Consider the following 19,543-nt stretch of genomic DNA (forward strand, 5'->3'; position numbering starts at 1 on the left):
GCGGAATAGTCCGCTGCAAATCTAGGCAATTTTTCGGATGACTTTTGACGGGGAACAGAGGGAATGGGCCATAGGTGGTGGTTGCCTTGGGGGTCTGGAGAGGGCTCTAACTGGTTTTAAAGGTATCTGATTCTGGGGCTTCCCTGGTAAAAGTGGTTGATTCTGCAGCACGTGTTTGCTTCTTGGTGGCAATTGGGTGGGGGCGGGGGAAACGAAGGTGAAGTACAAAGTAGGAACAACTGCAGAAGCCACGTCCCTGGGCAGGTTGAAGGGGCTGGGGTCGGCGCACGGGAGGAGGGCTTCGCCCTACTTATTCCATTTCCCCATAACTTTGGTCTCCAAGCACAGGCGGTTGCCGCGGAAGCGACCCGTCCACAGCCCCCCGCAGGGCTCAGCAACGAAGCTGAACACTTCGTGTGGGAATCAAGGCTCCCAGCAGGCGTTGCGCTGGGCGGCTAGTGCGCAGGCGCGCGCAGCCAGCCTCCGACTCTCCCCTCCCCGGCAAGCCCCGGCCTCAGTTCCAAGCTGGAGCCACCGACGCGAAGGGGGACGGGTTCCTCTTAAAAGAGAAACGGAGGCGGCGCGCGCTAGGTGGGCCCCTGTCCTCCCGCCGCTCTCCGGGCCTGCGCGCGACGCTGGGGAGGCGCAGGCGCAGTCGGGATGAGGGCGGGTGGGGGCGTTCAGGTAAGGCCGGGGTGGGAGTGGGCCGCGGCGGGAGCTCTGGGCGGCCTGGGAGCTGCCTTAGGAATTGGCCCATCCGACGCAGTGTGAGTGTTCAGTGGGGCGGCCCGAGACGGAGTGGGGGGCGCCTTCCAGACCCCCCCCTTCCCCGCCCTCCTGCCCCGGCTCCACCCACAACGACCCAACTATGAGGAGCTCTCCCAATGCACACGACCTCTCCTTCCCTCATCAACCAGTAAAGACCCATGCCCTTTTGAAGGTGAAACTGTTACCTTACCTTCTGCCCCTTCCTAGTCGAAATTTCCTTACCCATAGCTCCAGTTCTTCACGTCAGTGGGCCCAGGATCAGGCCATTCTGACTTTGATGCAGTACCCCTGCCTCCCACCCCCAAGATACCCACCCCATAGCGCTGATTTACACGCCCTGTAATGGAAGCAGAGGTGGTTTGGACCCAGTGGCAGCGAATGCTATTGCAGTGGTTTAGTTCTGCCCCAATTCACCGTTGAGGAAACTGAGGCCCCAGCGGTGGGTGGAGCCGGGGCCTCTGGCCTCGGATCAGGTCGGCCCACACGCGTGTCTCCCCGACCCCGCAGGCCCTGGTACTCATGGCTGCCTCCCCTGCGGACGCGTCCCACAGGCGGCGAGAGAAGCGGCGGCAGCTGGACGCGCGCCGCAGCAAGTGCCGCATCCGCCTGGGCGGCCACATGGAACAGTGGTGCCTCCTCAAGGAGCAGCTGGGCTTCTCCCTGCACTCGCAGCTGGCCAAGTTCCTGTTGGACCGGTTAGGGGCCGGGTCAAGGGTTCTGGCGGAGGGCACCCAGGCTGCAACACCCAGCACCCTACCCGCCCCCTTTCCCCCACATCAAGTGCTGGCCTGCTGCTCCTTCCCACTGGCAGATTGATCACTTCAGCAGTAAGGCCAGTGTGATTTGTGGCCTCCCAGGGTCTCCCCCCACCTCTTGGTCCAGGAGAATAGGGGACCCCGTAAGTGTGTGAATGCCCAGAGCTGAGGGCAGTTGGCCACATGGGCCCCCACCTGACCTGCCTCTTGTCCCCCTGGCAGGTACACTTCTTCAGGCTGCGTGCTTTGTGCAGGTGGGTAGGGAATGGCTAGGGGTAGAGGATTAGGAGCCAGAGAGAGAATAGGGGCAACAAGGAGTTGTGTGACCCAGAAACACCCTCCCTAAGGGGATTGGATAAGAGGGAGCCTTGAGTGAGTTTGGGAAGAGATGGGGGAGTTGGGGAGCCCAAGGAGGCAGCCTGTGGAGAAGGGAGCAATATCTCAGAACCCTGGGGTTTGGGCTCTGAAGAATGGTAAACTGGATTAGGGACCAGGGTTGCCCAGGGGGTGGGGGTACAGGACTGTCTGAGTGTGGATCTCCAGGATGAGAGGAGAGGACCTCCCAGCTCACCCTGACTGTTGCCTTCACTGCTCTAGGTCCTGAGCCTGTGGCCCCCAAGGGTCTGCAGTATCTGGTGCTCCTGTCTCATGCTCACAGTCGAGAGTGCAGCCTGGTGCCTGGGCTGCGGGGACCTGGGGGCCGAGATGGGGGGCTTGTGTGGGAGTGCTCAGCCGGCCACACCTTCTCCTGGGGCCCCTCTTCAGGCCCCACATCTCCAGAGGAGCCCAATCCGGTCCCCCTTGCAAGTACTGGCCAGAAAAGCTGGTGCCCAGAAGCCAAGAGTGGGCCAGAGCCCGCAGGTAGGCTGGGGGAAAGAAGAGTTATGGAGAAAAAGGAGGGAAAAGTGTTCTTGTCCCTGTAGCTCAGAACCCCATTCTTTAAAAATGATCCTTTCTCCTTGGAAAAACTCTATGGTGACAAGGAAATACATCCTCAAATATACTTTTAGGTATGAAAAGCAAAATACAGAATTGGATGTATGGTATATTACCGTTGGTGGAAAAATAAGAGGAGAAAGGAAAATATTTGTATGTACTTATGAATGTATAGGATATTTCTGGAAGGGCATGTAGGAAACCAGGTTACCTGTAGGAGGAATGAGGTGGCTGGGGTATAGTATTGGAAAGGAGACTTTTCACATGGTTCAAAGAAAAAACCCTGTGTTTTGAACCATGTGAATGTACCATCTCTACAATAAAACAGCCCCTCCCACTCCAGTAGCCTCTGCCCCCTCTTCCTCCTTCCTAAGAGTCTTCCTACCACTTCAGACCTTAGAACTCCACCTGTCCTCATCCCTCCAATACAGAGTTCCTTCCCCTTTGACCCTACCTATGCCAACAGGTTTGGAATCTAAGCATGATGAGAGGACTGAGGAGGCCAGGTTGCCCAGGTGAGTTTGGGGTTGGGGGGGACAAGATAGACCTGGGTGGACAATGGGAGTGAGGGAGCACGACCTCATGCTTGCCTTCCTTGGACCTGCAGAGAGGTGGGACCCCCGCCAGAGGCCTTCCCATCCCTAGGAGAAGAAGACGGGGAAGAGGAAGATGAGGATGAAGAGGAGATGCTCAGTGATGCCAGCCCATGGACCTACAGCTCCTCCCCAGATGAGCAAGTTGGGGCTGAGGGAGGATGCTGAGCAGAGCAGGAGGAGGGAGGGGGTGACTGGCTGGGGAACCCAGAGCTTTGCAGACTTGAGGGAGGGGCCTGTTGGTGGAGAGGGCAGGGTAGGCTTTGGAAAAGGCAGAAAGAACTAGAGGCTTTGGATTGGGTGGAAAGGAAGTTAGGCTCTGGGGGAAAATGAAAGCTGAAAGTAGGTATGAACAGGGAGCCTGTGGTAGGGGTAGGGTTGTTCTGAGTTTGGGATCTTTGCAATTTAGGGGTTGGGGTTGGGCTGGGGCTGGCTGAGAATCCAGGGAGATAATGCCTTCCTCTTCTTCATTCTCCTTTCAGCAGTGAGCCAGATGCTCCCAGACCACCCCCTTCCCCTGTCACCCATGCACTTAAGGATGGGGAGGTACCCCCGGCCCCTGCAGCTGTCCCAACTCCTCTTGCTTCGCCATCCTCATCAGCATCCTCATTGGGTTCTGGAGCTCCTCTGCCTGTGGAAGTCAGGATACAGCCAGAGCTCAGTGGGACCCCTCAAGCAGACCAGCAGACTGAGCCCCTGGCCAGGTAACCTGATGGCTGAGACAGAGGGCAGGGGCATCCTGGGACATGGCCCTCCCTCGAGGCCCTCTGCTCCCTCTTTGCTGCCCGTAGCCCTGGGAGTCAGGCTCAGTCTGCTCTGGCCTCGGCATGGGATGAGGACACTGCTCAGATCGGCCCCAAGAGAATTAGGTAGGACTGGGGGAAGTGGCTCTGGGTAGGGAAGGGAGCGGAGCGAGGTGGAGGAGAGCCTGCACAAGTCCTCATGCTTCCTATTCTCCTCCCCCAGGAAAGCTGCCAAAAGAGAGCTGCTGCCCTGTGACTTCCCTGGCTGCGGAAGGATCTTCTCAAACCGGCAGTATTTGAATGTGAGGATGTGAGGGGTACAGGTTGGGTTCTGTGTAGCCTCATGGGTGGAGGAGAAGGGCTGAAGGAAAAGCTGAGGCAAAGAAGCCTAGGGTGTGGGGGGAGTTCAGAGCCAGGGAGAGAAGAGTTGGGATGGACGTGCAGAGCTTGCCTATAGTTGATAATCACTAATCCAGATGACTAGTAGATAAGGCAGAAAACCAAGCCTCAGGTGCACAGCTGCTGCCCACTACTGCTTGTTACACAGGCCCTCTGATGACCACATGCAGATGATGGTGGCATTCCTCAGGCTTTTGGGGTGCTAGTGACTATTCTAAGCACTTGATAGGTGTCAAGTCTTTTGATCTTCTCGGCATTCCTATGAAGTGGGTGCTGGTACTACTCCTGCTTTGCAGATGAGGAAACCAAGGAAAACAGAAATGTCAAGCATTGCCCAAGGCTTCTCATCTAGTGTGTCATGGTGCTCGGTTCCTCACTCCATCGGGCTGCCTCGCCCTGCTGTCTCACGTGGGTGGTCCTCACTCCAGGAGGATTAGGGAACAGACCTGTCCCCAGCCTCACTGCAGGAGAGGTTTGAGCCACAGAGAGAGAAGAGTCCCAGTCCCACACTCAGCCAGAGCTCTCACAGGGCTCTGAGGCCGGGAGAGGACCCAGACCCGAGGGATGGTGAAGCCTGGGTGGATGGGATTTGGGAGGGGGGAAGGTCCCCAAGTGGTGGTGAAGCTCTGGGCTTCTGAGAAGAACATTCAGCAGGGCTGGTCAGACATACTTGAGTCTATTAATGGAGGAGACTGAAGTAGCCCCCAGTAGCAGTTTAATTATGGGAAAATAGGATTATGGAGAAAGGGAAAGCGCGTGCAACTTAGTGAGCCAGGATGCGAAATTAGACCAGATAAAAAGAGAAATATTTCCCAGAAATACTTGGGGAGTTAAGGTTGAAGAACACACTATCCTTAAAAGTGTTCCAGGTTGAGAAGGAGTGTGTGTGTGTGTGTGTGTGTGTGTGTGTGTGTGTGTGCACGTGCACTTCCAAAGCAGATTTAGGAGAAAATGATATAATCCCATGGTGAGCTATTAATAAAAAGTAGGCCATCTGAGTGATATTGTTGTACATTGATTTTGATATCAAGGAGAATAATCATACCCACCAAAAAATGTGTTCCCATCCCTGGCAGATGGCAAATCCATAGTTAGGGAACCAAGAGTGTCACCAGAAGTGCACTTTTTTCAGGGACCTGGGCATTGCAAGGTGAGGTTGTGACAAAGAGGTGAGATAATGGAAGTTGAGGGCAGGATAGGGTGAGGGCAGAGTTTGGGGTCAGGAAGGGATGGGATTGGGGTGCTCATGTATAGGTGAGGACTGGCCAGGATGATATGAGCTGGCGGTGGCAAGGAGAACTGTTGTGGGAGAGGGCAGAAGAGCCTGCCTGCTGGGTCAGCTCTGGTGGTTGCCCTGAGGAAACCATGTGCTTCCTCCCCTAGCACCACAAGAAGTACCAGCACATCCACCAAAAGTCCTTCTCCTGCCCAGAGCCGGCCTGTGGGAAGTCCTTCAACTTTAAGAAACACCTGAAGGAGCATGTGAAGCTGCACAGTGGTGAGTGGTGGAAGTGCCTCCTCACCTCCCCCTGTGGGTCCCTTCCCCTCCCTCTGTGAGTCCCTTCACCTCCCCCATGAGGCCAATCATCTCCTATCTGCAGGTCTTGTCACACTGCTCTGGGATAACTCTCACTCACACACTCATCCTGCACTCTCTGTGTGTTTAGATCCTCCCTGCTTGAAACTGTTCTAGGTGCTGGGCTACAGCAGTGAATAAAGCAGGCAGTACTCACCTAAGATGTCCACTCTAGTGAAGGGCTACAAAGAGCTGTGAAAGGTGCTTTGAGCAAAGACCTAAGTGAAGGGAGGAATGGAGGCTTCGCCACATCCACATGAGAGGCAGCACATGAGAGGACCCTAAACTGGCATCTGCGGGCCTGTTCCAGGAATGGAGAGGAGGCCAGGAGATTAGAAAGGAAGGAAGAGAGGTCAGATAGGTGGTAGGGGCCTTCAAGACCACCATCGGTTGGCAAATGTGATGGGCACCAGTGCGGTGGAGGGAGGGACAGAACTGATTTTAAAAGGAGCATTGTGGCTGCCACGTGGAGAATAGGGGATAGCAGGAATGTGCAGTGCACAGTGATAGTGACCTCGACAGTCAAGTTGATGAGAAGTGGCTGGAGACTGACAAGAGAGTGAAGATGGAGCCAGGGCTACTGTGGGAAGAACAGATTGTCCATGGGTAGGACTGTGGAGTCAGGGGTGACTTGGAGGATTCCAGCCTGAGCCAACTGGGCAGAAGGTGATGTGACTTCCTGAAAATGAGGGAGAAGCAGGCCTCAGGAAAGGCACATGACATTTTATTTGGGACATGCTACTTAGGTATCCCAGAAAACGTGAATCTCGTGTTCAGGGGAGATGTTGGGCAAGAAAAAAGTGTTCATCGTGAGCATATGGGTGGTGTTTAGAGCCATGGGTGGAGTGTTCCTACAGGGAGAGAGTGAACATAGGTAGAGAAGAGGTCTGAGCAGGGCAGGTAGGAAGGGCAGCTACAGAGGTGCTGTTGGGGCAGGTGAAGAGAGCGGTATCTGAGGAGCCAAGTGGAGAAAGTGCTCCAGGGAGGAGGGAGGGGTGAGATGTGCCGGTGCTGCAGAGCTGAGTGAGATGAGGATGTGCACAGGCCACCAGGCAGGGCGATGGGAAGCCATCCTTGACCAGATGACAAAATGGCATGTGACAAGGGAGATGACAGCCAGAATGGACTGGGTTCAGAGCAGAGACGAGCTAAGGAAGTGTAGACAGCAAGTATGGACAACTCTTCGGAGTTCTACTGTGAAGACAAGCAGAGAAGTAGGTGTAAGTTGGAGGGCTGTGAGCCTGAGCACAGAGATGGGAATGATCCCACAGAGAGGAAAGGCTTGCTGATGCCAGGGTGGGTTGAGCAACCTTAAGTCGTTGAGGAGGGGTGTATCTGAGCACAGCTGGAGGGCAGCCACAGGGAAGCAGGGACTATTCACATATATGGGCACAGAAGCAAGTTGGCTGGTGGATTAGGTGGGGGGAGGATGTGGGCATTCTCTCCTGGCTCCTCTTCTTGGTGACTTATAAAACGAGGTCACTGCTGAGTGAGGTTGGTAGAAAGAGGAGGTCGTGTGGAAAATGCCCTTCTGAACTCTAGAAAGTGGGAGAGTGAACTGACCAAGGAGATGCAGAGGCATTGTGTGTGTGCGGCGGGGGTGAGGCTTGACACTTGTAGTTGTGTGTGGAAGTAGAGCTCAAAGTGGGGTGAGGGTGGGGTGTTGTAGGTTGTGTTTCCGCCCCCCTTGGCGTACGTGTGCCGGCCTGGATCAGGCCAAGGGTTGTATTTGTCCTGAGTTGGGCTTTAACCAAGCAGGCACAGCTGAGGAAGAGAGGGACAGGTGAGTTGGTAGTGTGAGTGGAGGAAGGCTACAAAGATGCCCTGGAAATGAACTGGGCAAAGAGAGGAGAGGGGGACAGTGGGAAGGCAGTGGGCTGCTGGACCGGCAGCCTGGAACTGTGGGATAACTGTAACAGGACAAGGTAGGGGGCCCTGGCTGGAACTGGGATGTCTGAAATTGTGATTTCAAGGTGGTGCAGTGATGGGGCATGACCTGGGAATGGTGGCTGAGAAGGGCTGTGGGGGGCGGCCAGGTCAGTGAAGGTCAGGGAACAGGGGAGGGGAGTGCTGGACATGTAGAAAACAAACTGACAGCAGTGGTGATGGCTGAGGAGGGGGCCTGGAGCCAGAGCTGTGTGGAGTGCGGGAGCGTGATGGGGATGAAGGCTGTAGGGGTGTGTGCGTGGTCTGATGGCAGGGTATACAGAGCAGCAGTGGTTCAGAGGTCTACAGGATGCCATGAAAAGCAAGGCTACCTCCTCTGCTGCAGGAGGTGTAAGAGAAAAACCACAGCAGGCCTGTGAGAACTGCTGGAGACGGGCGATGGGCAGGTGCTGTTAGAGCTGGCAGGGGGGCAGGTTCAGGGAGAAAGGAGAGGGGATTGGCTCTTGACACCCACAGGGCGTCTGACAGGTCACACGGCACTGTTGGGGGGTGGTGGGAGGAGTGAGATATGCAGGCTGAATAGGGACAGTACTCCTTTGGGGGACAGTGGGGGTGGACCAAGGAAGGGCCTCAGCTTGGGGATGGATGCTGGGCTGTCCCCCATGTGCCCACAGATACCCGAGACTACATTTGTGAGTTCTGCGCCCGGTCTTTCCGCACCAGCAGCAACTTGGTCATCCACCGGCGCATCCACACTGGAGAGAAACCCCTGCAGTGAGTGTGGGGAAGAGAGCCCGGGGTGGGGGGAAATGGGGAGGTGCTGGCAGGACATCTGGGCAGTTGGGACCAGGAGGAACCCCTGGGGAAGTCAAGATGGGCTGAGGCCCGTTTCTTCCCCCTGCTGTCCCTGGCTCAGGTGTGAGATCTGCGGGTTCACCTGCCGCCAGAAGGCGTCCCTGAATTGGCATCGGCGCAAGCATGCAGAGACGGTGGCTGCCTTGCGATTCCCCTGTGAGTTCTGCGGCAAGCGCTTCGAGAAGCCAGACAGTGTCACAGCTCACCGCAGCAAAAGCCACCCCGCCTTGCTCCTGGCCCCACAAGAATTAGCTGGTCCATTGGAGTCCTGTTCCAGCATCTCTGCCCCTGCATCCCTGGGGACCGACGAGGGATCCAGGCCCTCTCTGGCTCCTCAGGCTCCCACGCTGCTCCCGTAGCAGTGAGCACTCCCCAGAATTTGGGGAGCCAGGGACTGGAAAGGAGCAAGAAGGGCCAGATGACTGGGCCCTGGGGACTAGGGTGATGGGGAGTGCAGGGCAGGGGCAAGACTGTGCTCTAGGGGAGCCAGGCTACTTTAGTCTTCCTAAAGGACAGAATAAACCCAGTATTTTCCATGGATGTGTGTGAGCAGAGCAGCAGAGCGAGTGTTGTGGCACCTGAGGTATAGGACTCTTGATTCCTTTGGAAGCAGGCTCTCCTGGAATGTGCCTGAGTGCACCCTGAGTGCAGGCCTTACTCTTCTCTCTGCAGACCCCCACCTGCACCCACCCTGAAGACCCAGCTTTCTTTCCCAATTCGCTTTGGCACTCCTTCCACTCTTGCATTCAAGCAAGGCACTAGGTAATTCCAGAGGGTTGGGCTGGAGTAGGATTAGAGCTATGTGTTCCTGGGCCACATCTGTACTCTCCACTAACCAAGAGAACCAAATGTATAGGGGCCCCTAAAGAGTCTTGCCTTCCAGTGCAAAAATGAGGGGGCTATGTGTGCAAGATTGCTGAGCTCGCTTGGGAAGGGACCAGAGACCTCGGAATTTTGAAAGGGCCTGTCTCTTGGGTGACTCCTGAAGTCTGCAAATACAGCAGCCTCAGGTTTGACAAAGGGAGCTCTTGGCATCTGGAACTCAAATAATTCTTTATTTCACCACCTGCAAGCAAAAAAATCGCTGGCCAATTACAGGGGATTTTCATCCCTGCACTGTGGCCTCTGTGGAGCTCAGTTTCCTCATGGCTGCAAGCTTAATTTGTGTATAGCGTTCTTACTGCACTTGGCAGTGCCCAGCTTTGTGGACCCATGTGGTCTTGACTCAGGTCCCAGGGTTGATGTCCCCCACCTGGAGAACACTGTCCTGAGAGGCACCTTGATCTGTACACCAACAGGTCTGTCCCATGGGACAGGTGGGCAGCCACGCTGAGAGCTCCTGCCCACCTTTACATGGTGTGAAGCACTTCTCCGGGTGCTTCTGGCATGGAGATATCTTTCAGTGAAGTGAGCTTTCCCACTATCTCTCTGCAAATTTCCCATCTCTCAGAAGCTGAGGGAGAAAGCAGCAGAGAGACTAACAGTCAAGTGAAAGGAAGAGGCAAGAAAACCACAGGGCCTGTGACTCCAGCCACATCTGTGGTCATTAACTGAAGAGGCAGTACACCAAAAGTATCTAGAAAGAAGAGGTAGAGGACACTCAGGCTGGAAAAAGGAGATGGGACAAGAGAAGACAGGATGCTGATGGGAAAACAGGAAACACCTGAGAGCACAGCAGCAGGGATGGGACACACCAATACTTGGGCGCTCTCCCACGTGTGGGGTCTGGGAGGTTCCCCCTGCACCTACACCTCAGAGGGGGAGAAGGACGGACAGAGAACAGGCAAAGAGTTGACAGGGGAAGCAGGTGTAGGGGTGCAGCGAGAGGCCAGGTGAAGTGCTACCAACAGAGATGGAGAAAGGTAATATGCCACGCTGTCTTTCCACAGAACTCCATCTGCGAGTTGTCCCACCCATCCCTATGGCACTATGAAAGTGCTTATCAAGCCCACTCCGGAGAAGACTCTCAGCAAGTCTTTCTCAACTGAGACACAAAAAGCCCTGGCTTTTCCTGTCCTGCTTGCCCAGCAAAGATGAGGGCAGTGCCCGCCTTGGCCTCAGTGGCAGCGGCAGCTGTAGCTGCGGCGGCGCGAGCACGTGTGTGGGCCCGCTGGTGTTGCGACAGGGAGCGGCTGTGGCTGAAACACTTGCCACACTCCGCACATTCCACCGGCCGCTCGCCCAGGTGCGTTTTGCGGTGCAGTGCCAGCTTGGAGCCCACACTGAAGGCTTTGCCACACTCAGGGCACTTGTGGGGCTTGTGGCCAGCATGGTTGCGCCGGTGCACGTTGAGGTTGGACACGCACGTGAAGTGCTTGCCGCACAACTCACAGCGGTAGGGCTTCTCGCCTGTGTGTGTGCGCCTGTGCTTTGTGAGGTCCGAGCGGTCGCTGAAGCAGCGGCCACACTCGGTACAGGGGAAGGGCCTCTCGCCTGTGTGGATGCGCTGGTGCACCACAAGGTCGGAGCGCTGCCCGAAGCCCTTGCCACACGTGGCGCACGCGTGTGGCCGCTCTCCCTGGTGGCTGCGCCGGTGGCGCAGCAGCGTGGAGCTCTCACTGAAGCGGCGCCCGCAGTCGCTGCAGGCGTAGGGCTTCTCGCCCGTGTGCGTGCGCTGATGGCGCACCAGGGTGGCGCTCTCCAAGAAGCCCTTGCCACACTCTGGGCATTTGAAAGGTTTCTCACCCGAGTGCGTCTGCAGGTGTCGCGTTAGTGTGGAGCTCTTGCCAAAGCTCTTGCCACACATACTACATTGGTGTGCGTCCGAAGTGCCTGGCTGCCGAAGTGTGGAGTCACCAGGGCTCCTGGCCGTGTGGACACGCAAATGGCTCCGAAGTCCCGCACCGCTGCGGAAGGCCCGCGGGCACTGAGTGCAGCGATGGAGCGTGTCAGCGGGCACGGCCGGTGTCCCCCACGGGTGTGCCCGTGCCTGGTGGAAGCGCAGTGCGCTCTGGCGGAAGGCACGAGGGCACAGCGGACAGCGGCGGGGCAGCTCAGGAGGGTGCCAGTGGCGCCTGTGCAGCAGCAGAGCCGGGAGGTGTGGGAAGCAGCGGCCGCAAGCTCGGCAGCGGCAGGAGCGGCTGCGTCGCCTGTGCGCGCTCTGGTGTAGGTCAAGGCGGCCGCTGTGATGGAAGCTCTGGCCACACTCATTGCAGATGTAGAGCGTCTGGCCCGCATGAGCGCGTCGGTGCGCACGGAGGTCTGCGGCCTGTGGGCAGCGCTCGCCGCACTCTAGACAGCGGAAGCGGCTGTCGCCACCATGGGCGCGCTCATGCCGCAGCAGCACCGAACTGTAGCGGAAGCTCTTTCCACACTCACTGCACGCATAAGGCCTGCCGGCTGCTGCCTCTGAGGCAGCAGCGAGCATGATGAGGGCCAGGCCGGGCACCCTCAGGGTGCAGCGTGCCACTCACACTCTGGAGTCCACCTCCTCCAGCTGAGAGTTATTTTCAGTTTTCTTAAGGCCTAGAAAGGGAACGGTAGCAGAGGGAAGAGAGGGAGGCCCGGAAAACTGGTCCGCGGATTCCGGGGTTCCTTCTCTCACAGCAGGTGCTGTGGCTGTTTCAGAGGTGGGCTGCAGCTAGGTTTACCATGTACCGTGAGCCCTGCAGGGAGAAGGTCACTGTGAGCCCCAGCAACATCTATGACAGCTACACCTTGGGGAATGGAGGGGCAAGCACAGGCTCCCTGTTTTCTGTACCTTCCCCAGCTAGACCATCTCTGGAGTTCCATTCTCCAAGAGGAGGCAAAGCCATGGGAGTCCTAGAAATATGGGGGGGGAGGGGTCCTTGTGCCACCAGGAAGGGCAGTAGGGACTCAAGAGGGGAGCTTTCCTCCAGTACACTGTTCGGGAGGGAAGGAAGAGTGTCCAGCTTGTTTTATGACCTTAGCCCAGGGACCTAGGCCTGGAGATGCACTAGGGAACGACCAAGGAGGGATGGGTAATGAGAAGTCCCCTGGGCCTAAACCACATCAACACCTTCCTCTGAAGACCCAGGGTTTCCTGAGTAACCAGCGTGAACCCAGCCAGGCCTGGGTTGGAAGCGGTGAAGCATAAACCTATCCAGCAGCAGCCTGGGCAAAAGGCTCAGGAACGGCTGGGATCTGGGCAAGGGAAGGTATCTGAGAAAACCCAAAGTATTGCTCCTTGGCTTTGGACAGCACCTGATACACAATCATACCACATCAGTACACAGCCTCAAAGTTCTGTGGCCTAGCCTTGAGAAAGCAACTCAGGACCCAGGAAAGGGGTAAAAGGAAGCATGGATAATTCACAAAGAATATTATCAAAAGTTGATGGCATTATCAAAGAAGTGATTTTCCCATTTCTAGGGAAGGCTGGGGAGAAGGAAGGGACATCCTTTCTCATTCTCAGGGCATTCAAGTTGTTTGCAAACATTCTGCAGACTTTCCTCATTGCCCCAGCTCCAGGGATCTGAGAACCTGGAGTAGCAAAGAAGCCCCTTTATGGGGATGGAATCTGCTCTGCTGTTTTCTTTATCTCAAGTGGTATCCCTGAATCCTTCTGACAAGTTGGTCCAGGTGGCTCTCTGTGAGCAGGGTCAGCATTTGTGCACAGAACCTCCTGTGCCCTTTATTTAGAGCACAAATTGGGCTGCTCTCCTCACCTGACTGGCCTCACCACTGACTGTTCCCCTCAAGACCCATGGATCTGTCCCCAGTTCAGTTAAGTGGGACACGGGAGACAGGTATAGTCACTATAAGTTATAGGCCATGTCACCCAACAGATCAGTGAGAGTAAGCAAACAAAATAGTCATCAGTCACTTTCTTATTAGCAGATGGAAACTCAAATACCCAGAGCTGTGGTTAAAACACCCCATAGATGGGGTCCTCATCTTTTGGACGCAAATAGGGTCAATTGAAAAAAGCCTTTAAAACTACAGACCTGCAGGGGTGGGCTCTGAAGCTTCTGTTCCCCTCCTTCTTGGGAAGGAGTGGTGGATATAGCATGTTCTCTCCCTGTGCCTCTGGAGCAGGATGTACTGTGCCCTGCAGGAAGGATAAAATAAGAGGGACAATGTGAATTTAAACTGAGCAAAGGGGACAGATGCAGGTAGAAGAGAAAGAAGGAAACATTTCTTGGAAGAGAGTATTTTTAAAATGGATATTTTCAAATATAAAAAACTAACAAGAATAGTACCACAACTCACTCACTCACCTTCAGCATCTATTTACATTTTGCTATTTCGTTTCATCTATGACACTCCCCCCACCCTACCCCAGCCCATACACTATTTTTGGGGGGGGGGTCTGAAGTATTTTAAATCCTAGACATCTTATTCAAAGAGGATGAGTTTTAAACAAAATCTGCAAGCAGGGGCAAGAGCCCCTCTGCAGACCTGAGAGCAGACTTTAGAGGGAGTTTCTTGGTTCTTCCAGAGACAGTTTTCAGCCCAGGCACTTGCTTGGGCTGCTAATTATAGCTGGTCAAATTCAAAAGAATGTTTGCCCTTGTATGAATACAACCTTCTCTCAAGGGTCAGTGGTTGATCCCAAATGGCAAAGAGAGCAATGCTTATGTCCTAGTGAGTATTCCCCCTCACCTGAGTGTCTCTGGAGACCCTGGCACCTCTCAGGCCAAGTTTCTGGGATTACACCCTCTGCCAGGCTACTGCCTTCAAGGGCACATGCCCAAGGAAGGAAAGACAAATGCACAAATGAAAACACACACACATAAATGACATATAAACAAAGATACCATTTTGCCCCATCACAGACATGGAATAAGAGACCCTGGTCAAGGGTGCGGGTTTTGTGCTTGAGTGCCAGGGTGTATCCTTCAAGTCTCTCTTCTGTACCTCACCCCATGCTGGAGCTTGCCCTGGAAGGAAAGGGTCTATGCTTGGGAAGAAATCTGAAAGAAAAAAAAAATATTACTGTGCCAAAAGAAGAACAATTTCTAGACTGTCCTAACCATCATTTTCCTGATTGAGTTCTGAAGTTGCTATACCACCAAATTTCTTTGATTTTTGGAAAAAAATAAGTACAAGGGAGGCTTCGAAAGAGGGAAGGGGGTAATTACGTGTGAATTGATGAAAAGTCCTAATTGTTCAATACTTTAAAGTATTTTAGTACCTTTCAAGTATTTAATACTTACAAACTTATTATGCGTAATTAATAAAAGACAATTACTAAGAAGATAAGCTAATGGCAAAAATTAATATTCACAATAAATTTGTTTCGTATACCACGAAACTTGTTTCTTAATAGATATTGCAGGCATTTCATGCCATATCTAACTGTTCACAGGAGTGTTGGACTTAATCAGGATTTAGTACATTTACTAACAATCTACTGTGAGAGAAGTATAGTTCTTTTTCTTCTGAGTTGTGTTGTTCAGTCAGTATAAAGATTTTCCTCCCTGGTTATTTCTGCCAGGCCAACATTTCTGGGGCAAGTGATCAACTCACAATTCCTCCATCTTGAAGCCAGAGTTATAAAACTGGTCTGGGCTGCAGGAGTGGGTCTGAGGGCTGTCTCAGCTGTGCTGTCTGCTACAGTGGCCACAAGCCACATGTGGCAACTGAAACTTGAAATGTGGCTGGTCCAAAGTGAGACGTGCTATAGGTCAAATACACTCCTAACTTCAAAGACTTAGTATGAAAAAAGAATACAAAATAGCTCATTAATAATGTTTAATGTTGACTATATATTGAAATAATATTTTATATATATTGGGTTAAATGAAATATAGTTTTAAAATTTATTTCACCTGTTTTTAAGAAAAGTGATGATTACAAATGTGGCTCACATTTCTGTTCTATTAGATAATGTTTGCCAAATGGCCTTTCCAAACCCTGGAACAATGTACAAAGGGAGGCTGACCCACCTCACAGTCCCTGAAGGGGACTGCATGGGAAGAGGTCACCAACTGCCCTGACCCTTACAGCCTCAGTAACCAGAAGATAGCCACTCTCCTCATCTCCTAAGATGTGGGGCTCTGGCCATACCCTCCAGAGGGCCCATCTGCTCTTCAGGAAAGTGAATATCCGTACTGCCATCTAGGAGACCTGGTTGGGACTTGGGGTTATAACTCATGCAAAGCTTATCACTGCTGCTCTCCAGTTATTACTAGCATCAATATGGAGTGGCTCTCATATGTTTCTGTGTATGTACCCCTTTCATCCTCCCAGTAGTCCTTTGAGGTGGGTACTACTGGTTACCCCTGTGTGACTTGAGGTTCCCCTGTGGTGCAAGCTCATCCAGAGCCACAAGGACGGCAGGTGGGTCCAGGGACAGGAAGGGGATGGCAGGCTGGGAGGCCCGTCTCGGGCTCTCCCCGATAGTCCCCAACCCTTCCTGGCCCTGGCAAGCTGGCAGCAGTGCAGCAGGAAGCCCCTGGCGGCCCCAGGGACCACCATGGGACCGGGGCTCACTCTGTGTACTCTGCGGTGGATTCCTTTGCGGTCCTGGTAGAGGAAAGGAAACGGTCAGCCTAAGAAGTGGTTTGGGGAGCAGTAGCTGCATTCGGGAGAGAAGATTCTTCTGCTGGCCTCTCTATATATACTTAACCCCCACCCTGGTCCCAGTCCTAAAGTCTGTTGCCCAGCCCTAATGACAATGTAGTCTCCAGGACTCTGAGACACCCCTAGAGGCTGCTGAAATTTACATCCATCTAGAAGCAAATAACCCACTTCTCACTGTTGGGAGGAGGAGGGGGGAGGAACTGGATGGATGGAATAGTTTCCCTGACCCTCTGGAGCCTGCTTTGGGGCCTTTCCACTTGTAGTTCTTTCTACCTGAAAGCCCTTTCTCCTCCTTCATTCAGGGCTCTGCTCCAATAATCCCTCCTCAGAGAAGCCCTACTAGCACCTTCACTCCTCCAAAACAGTGATTCCCAATCTACTCTGGAAAGGATTCGGTCTCTTTTCTAGGTGAGCATGGGGTATGAAATCAGAGCACCAGAATGGCCAGTCCTCACTTCCCTTTTTCCCATAACAGAAACAAGGTCCAGTACTTTAAAAGACATTGCCCCTTCCAGCTTCGGATCCAGTCTGACATGTTTAAGGAGTTGGTGGAAACAGGAATGACAGCTCCCTCCCCATTCCAAGTACCCAAGCCCGATCATGATCCAAACAGATTCTTTTCCAAGGTTTTTTCACAAAGATTTTCCTGTGAAATCTGGGAAGTGTGGAGAATGTATGTATGTTAACAGGGAGAGAACATAGTAGGATAGATTATTCTCTGTGTTCCTTTCACACATGGGCAAGACTACAGCCCAGAAGAGCCAGAGGAGCCCAGAACTGGGATGAGGAAGGGACTATATGGTACTTTTGCACTCTTCCTATAGGCCTAGCAAGAAGTTGGGCACACGTAAGGCATCTAATACTTTTTTAAAATGATGTATTAATCTGGAATACAATTCTTTCAAATGTTAGGTTCCTGGAGGAGAGGGCGTCTCTCTAGTCACCTTATCCTCCACAGCCCTATCCACTGCATATACTGCAAATACTCTGGCTTGGTTTACTAAGTCCTTAACTGCAACCTGTGTAGGAGACCGGAGAGGCAAGTGTCCAAATTCTGGGTTTTCCATTACCAGCTGTGTGACCTTGGACAGGGGACGTGGAGTGTCTAACACTCCTGCCTGAGAAAACTCAGTAAAGGAAGCTGCGATCATGTTTCCTATGAAAAGAGGGAAGGTGTTAAGTCTGAGAACTGCAGTTGCCGAGTTTTTAGGATTTACTCTCCCCAGGTAAATTTTATGGAACCCTGAAAAAGAGGTCTGACTCTTACCACCTAAGCATCCTAAACGTTCTGCAAGACCTTTTTTAAGTCTTTTCCCCCCGACCCACCCCCCAAAAGAACACTACTTAACAGGATTAGAGCAGTGTGGGGCTTTCGTAGACCCTCCCCACACACCGGCAGCTTCGAGAGTAAGTAGTGACATTGGTTACTCATTTTAAGACTTGGTGCCTAGTACTTAACGGGAGCTGAGCACAACTATTCGAGGAATGAGGAACGCCCCACAGGAGCAGGTCGCCTTCCCTGGCCCTCCCGCAGCGCAGCCAATCCCGGGTGCATCAGTCAGTTTTCGTCACGAGTTACTGGTCAGATTCTCCTTGCACGAAACTTCCCACCCCGGGCCCACCCCAGCTCTTCACACTTGGCGCCAGCCCACGCGAAGGGCAAGACAGGGCACCAAAAACGTAGTGGAGAGTAGGGGGCGTTTAACATCGACCGAGCCCAGAGGCTGCCGCTGCCCTTTTAAACTGACTCAGCCTGGCGATGTCCGCATCGTGGGGCCGCCAGCCACGGAGGTCACCAAGGGAGGACTGGCGAGGACATACGGAGGGCAAGGCCTGGGAGGAGCAGGCCGCGAGGCAGCAGCGGGCGTGCGCCGGCCAATCGCTTGCTCCGCTGCGGCGCCGCGTCACTCGTTGCCGGGGCGTCGTTCTCGACGGCTGCAAACGCTAGTCGCCCGGAGCGGAGGGAAGAAGCCGGGCGCAAGTTGGGGACCACTGCCCGGCGCTAACCCTCCCTCCCGGCCCTTCGGTCCCCTCACCGGTCGCCGACTGGATCCTCGGACACCGCGCGGATCGCACTCAGCTGGCTCGCCGACCCCAGCCTGCCGCACTGCGGGACTGGGGCGGGGAAGGGAGGGAAGGAGCTGGCGGAGCGCGGGGCCGCCGAGTGGGGGGAGCTGGGAGGCGCCTCGGGATTGGGGGTCACGCTCCAGCCCCGCTCTCCTGGGTTGGCCAGTGGTGTGCCTCATGAGGGCCGCGTCACCGGTTGCTGGGATGGCTAGGAGACGTAAGAAGGCTCCACTAAAGGTTCAGCCTCGCCTGCCCAAGCCAGAATTCCCAGTAAGGGGGCGCAGCTAAAAGGCGGAGCCTAGGGAGACTCCGGTCCCGCCTCCCTCTCTTGTCAAGGCCCCGCCTTCTTCCCAGGCTTAACCAATCCCTGCCTCCTCCTTTGTCCACGTCCCCTCCCCGGGTCTCTTCCACCCCAATCAGAGGAAAAGGCGCTGACCCACGTGCACCGCCTCAGCATCCAGTGGCTGGGTCCAGATGCCCTGTATGGCCTTCCTGCGGCTCACAGGCGCCCCCTGGGTCGCCAAAGGGGGTCCCCGCGGGTGCTACAGCCGGGGATACGGGTGCCCGGCGCTGTGTGGCCTTGGGGGCCACCCGCCCGAACAGTCCCGGCAGTAAGTTAGTGACTTCTTACATTGAGACCAGACTTCATACCTATTATCTTAATCCTCGCCACAGCTCTGCCAAGGAGGCACCCACAAATTAATGACCTATCCAGGGTCGCACTGCCAGGGTTGGGGGTACTCCTGGCCTGCTTGCCAATTGTCTCTACAAGATCTTACTGGCTGAGCTCTCTGTGCAATGTCTTGTTCCACTGAGATGTGCTGTTCGTGTTGGTTTCCGGAAACGCTTTGGGGAATGTGACTATCCCCTCTTCAGGGCTGCCTATCAGACTCTGGATGATGGCTCTCAGGACCATTGTTTACCATTTCTAATCTTCCTTTCAAGTCACTTAGTACCACACATCCTGCCACTCATCCAGAGCTTCGACCCCTCTTCTCTGCTCAGGGGTTCCCTAAATCAGTGTACACTTAGATCCCTCAGACCTTCCCCTTGCTTTTTTATAAACTAAACAAACCCATGCATAAGCACACATATTAAGAAATGGAATATTTCCAGAACCCCAGAAAACCCTTTGGCCCACTTCTTGTCTCTACTCCCACAGAAAGGGTAACCATAATCCTGACACCATAAATTAGTTTGAGCTAATTTATAGTTTTGACTTTATATACACGGAATCATACTATATGTACTCTTTTTGAGTCTGATACTTTTGCTTAACTTTACATATGTAAGGTTTATTCATATTGTTGAGTGTGGTTGTAGTTAGTTCATTTTTGTTGCTGTATAGTATTCCATTGTGTGACTATACCATACTTTACCTGTTTTACTGAATAAATACAGCTGATGGACATTTGGGTTGTTTCTAGTTTGGGGCTTGTATTAGTTTCCTAGGGCTGTTGTAACAAAGTACTACAA

At 53.9% G+C, this 19,543-nt stretch overlaps 2 protein-coding genes across 11 annotated transcripts; one reads left to right on the forward strand and one right to left on the reverse strand.

The window, feature by feature from the left end:
- The first annotated feature begins 463 nt into the window (after positions 1-463).
- Positions 464-9,048, forward strand: ZNF692 (zinc finger protein 692). Of its 6 annotated transcripts, none has more exons than XM_060144496.1 (12): positions 464-591; positions 1,276-1,463; positions 1,746-1,777; positions 2,121-2,384; positions 2,926-2,974; positions 3,067-3,192; positions 3,535-3,756; positions 3,844-3,921; positions 4,019-4,097; positions 5,578-5,692; positions 8,332-8,431; positions 8,574-9,048. In XM_060144496.1, exons 2-12 carry the CDS (start codon positions 1,288-1,290, stop codon positions 8,869-8,871), a joined length of 1,539 nt encoding a protein of 512 aa, XP_060000479.1. In that variant the 5' UTR covers positions 464-591; positions 1,276-1,287; the 3' UTR covers positions 8,872-9,048. The 6 variants fall into 6 exon arrangements, with proteins under 6 accessions (XP_060000479.1, XP_060000478.1, XP_060000477.1 ...); XM_060144495.1 differs by having other exon boundaries at positions 554-684; positions 3,067-3,196; positions 3,542-3,756; XM_060144494.1 differs by having other exon boundaries at positions 554-684.
- A 502-nt stretch (positions 9,049-9,550) lies between these two features.
- On the reverse strand, positions 9,551-18,166 carry ZNF672 (zinc finger protein 672). 5 transcript variants are annotated; one of them, XM_060144501.1, is made up of 5 exons: positions 18,037-18,166; positions 14,945-15,127; positions 14,233-14,388; positions 13,420-13,523; positions 9,551-12,117 (listed from the first exon to the last, which is right to left on the reverse strand). In XM_060144501.1, the coding sequence occupies exon 5, from the start codon at positions 11,877-11,879 to the stop codon at positions 10,479-10,481; it is 1,401 nt and encodes a 466-aa protein (XP_060000484.1). In that variant the 5' UTR covers positions 11,880-12,117; positions 13,420-13,523; positions 14,233-14,388; positions 14,945-15,127; positions 18,037-18,166; the 3' UTR covers positions 9,551-10,478. The 5 variants fall into 5 exon arrangements, with proteins under 5 accessions (XP_060000484.1, XP_060000487.1, XP_060000483.1 ...); XM_060144504.1 differs by lacking the exons at positions 14,233-14,388; positions 14,945-15,127 and adding an exon at positions 14,078-14,149; XM_060144500.1 differs by lacking the exon at positions 14,945-15,127.
- Positions 18,167-19,543: the final 1,377 nt, after the last annotated feature.

The sequence above is a fragment of the Lagenorhynchus albirostris genome, chromosome 3, assembly GCF_949774975.1.
Source record: "Lagenorhynchus albirostris chromosome 3, mLagAlb1.1, whole genome shotgun sequence".
Classification (NCBI taxonomy): Eukaryota; Metazoa; Chordata; class Mammalia; order Artiodactyla; family Delphinidae; genus Lagenorhynchus; species Lagenorhynchus albirostris.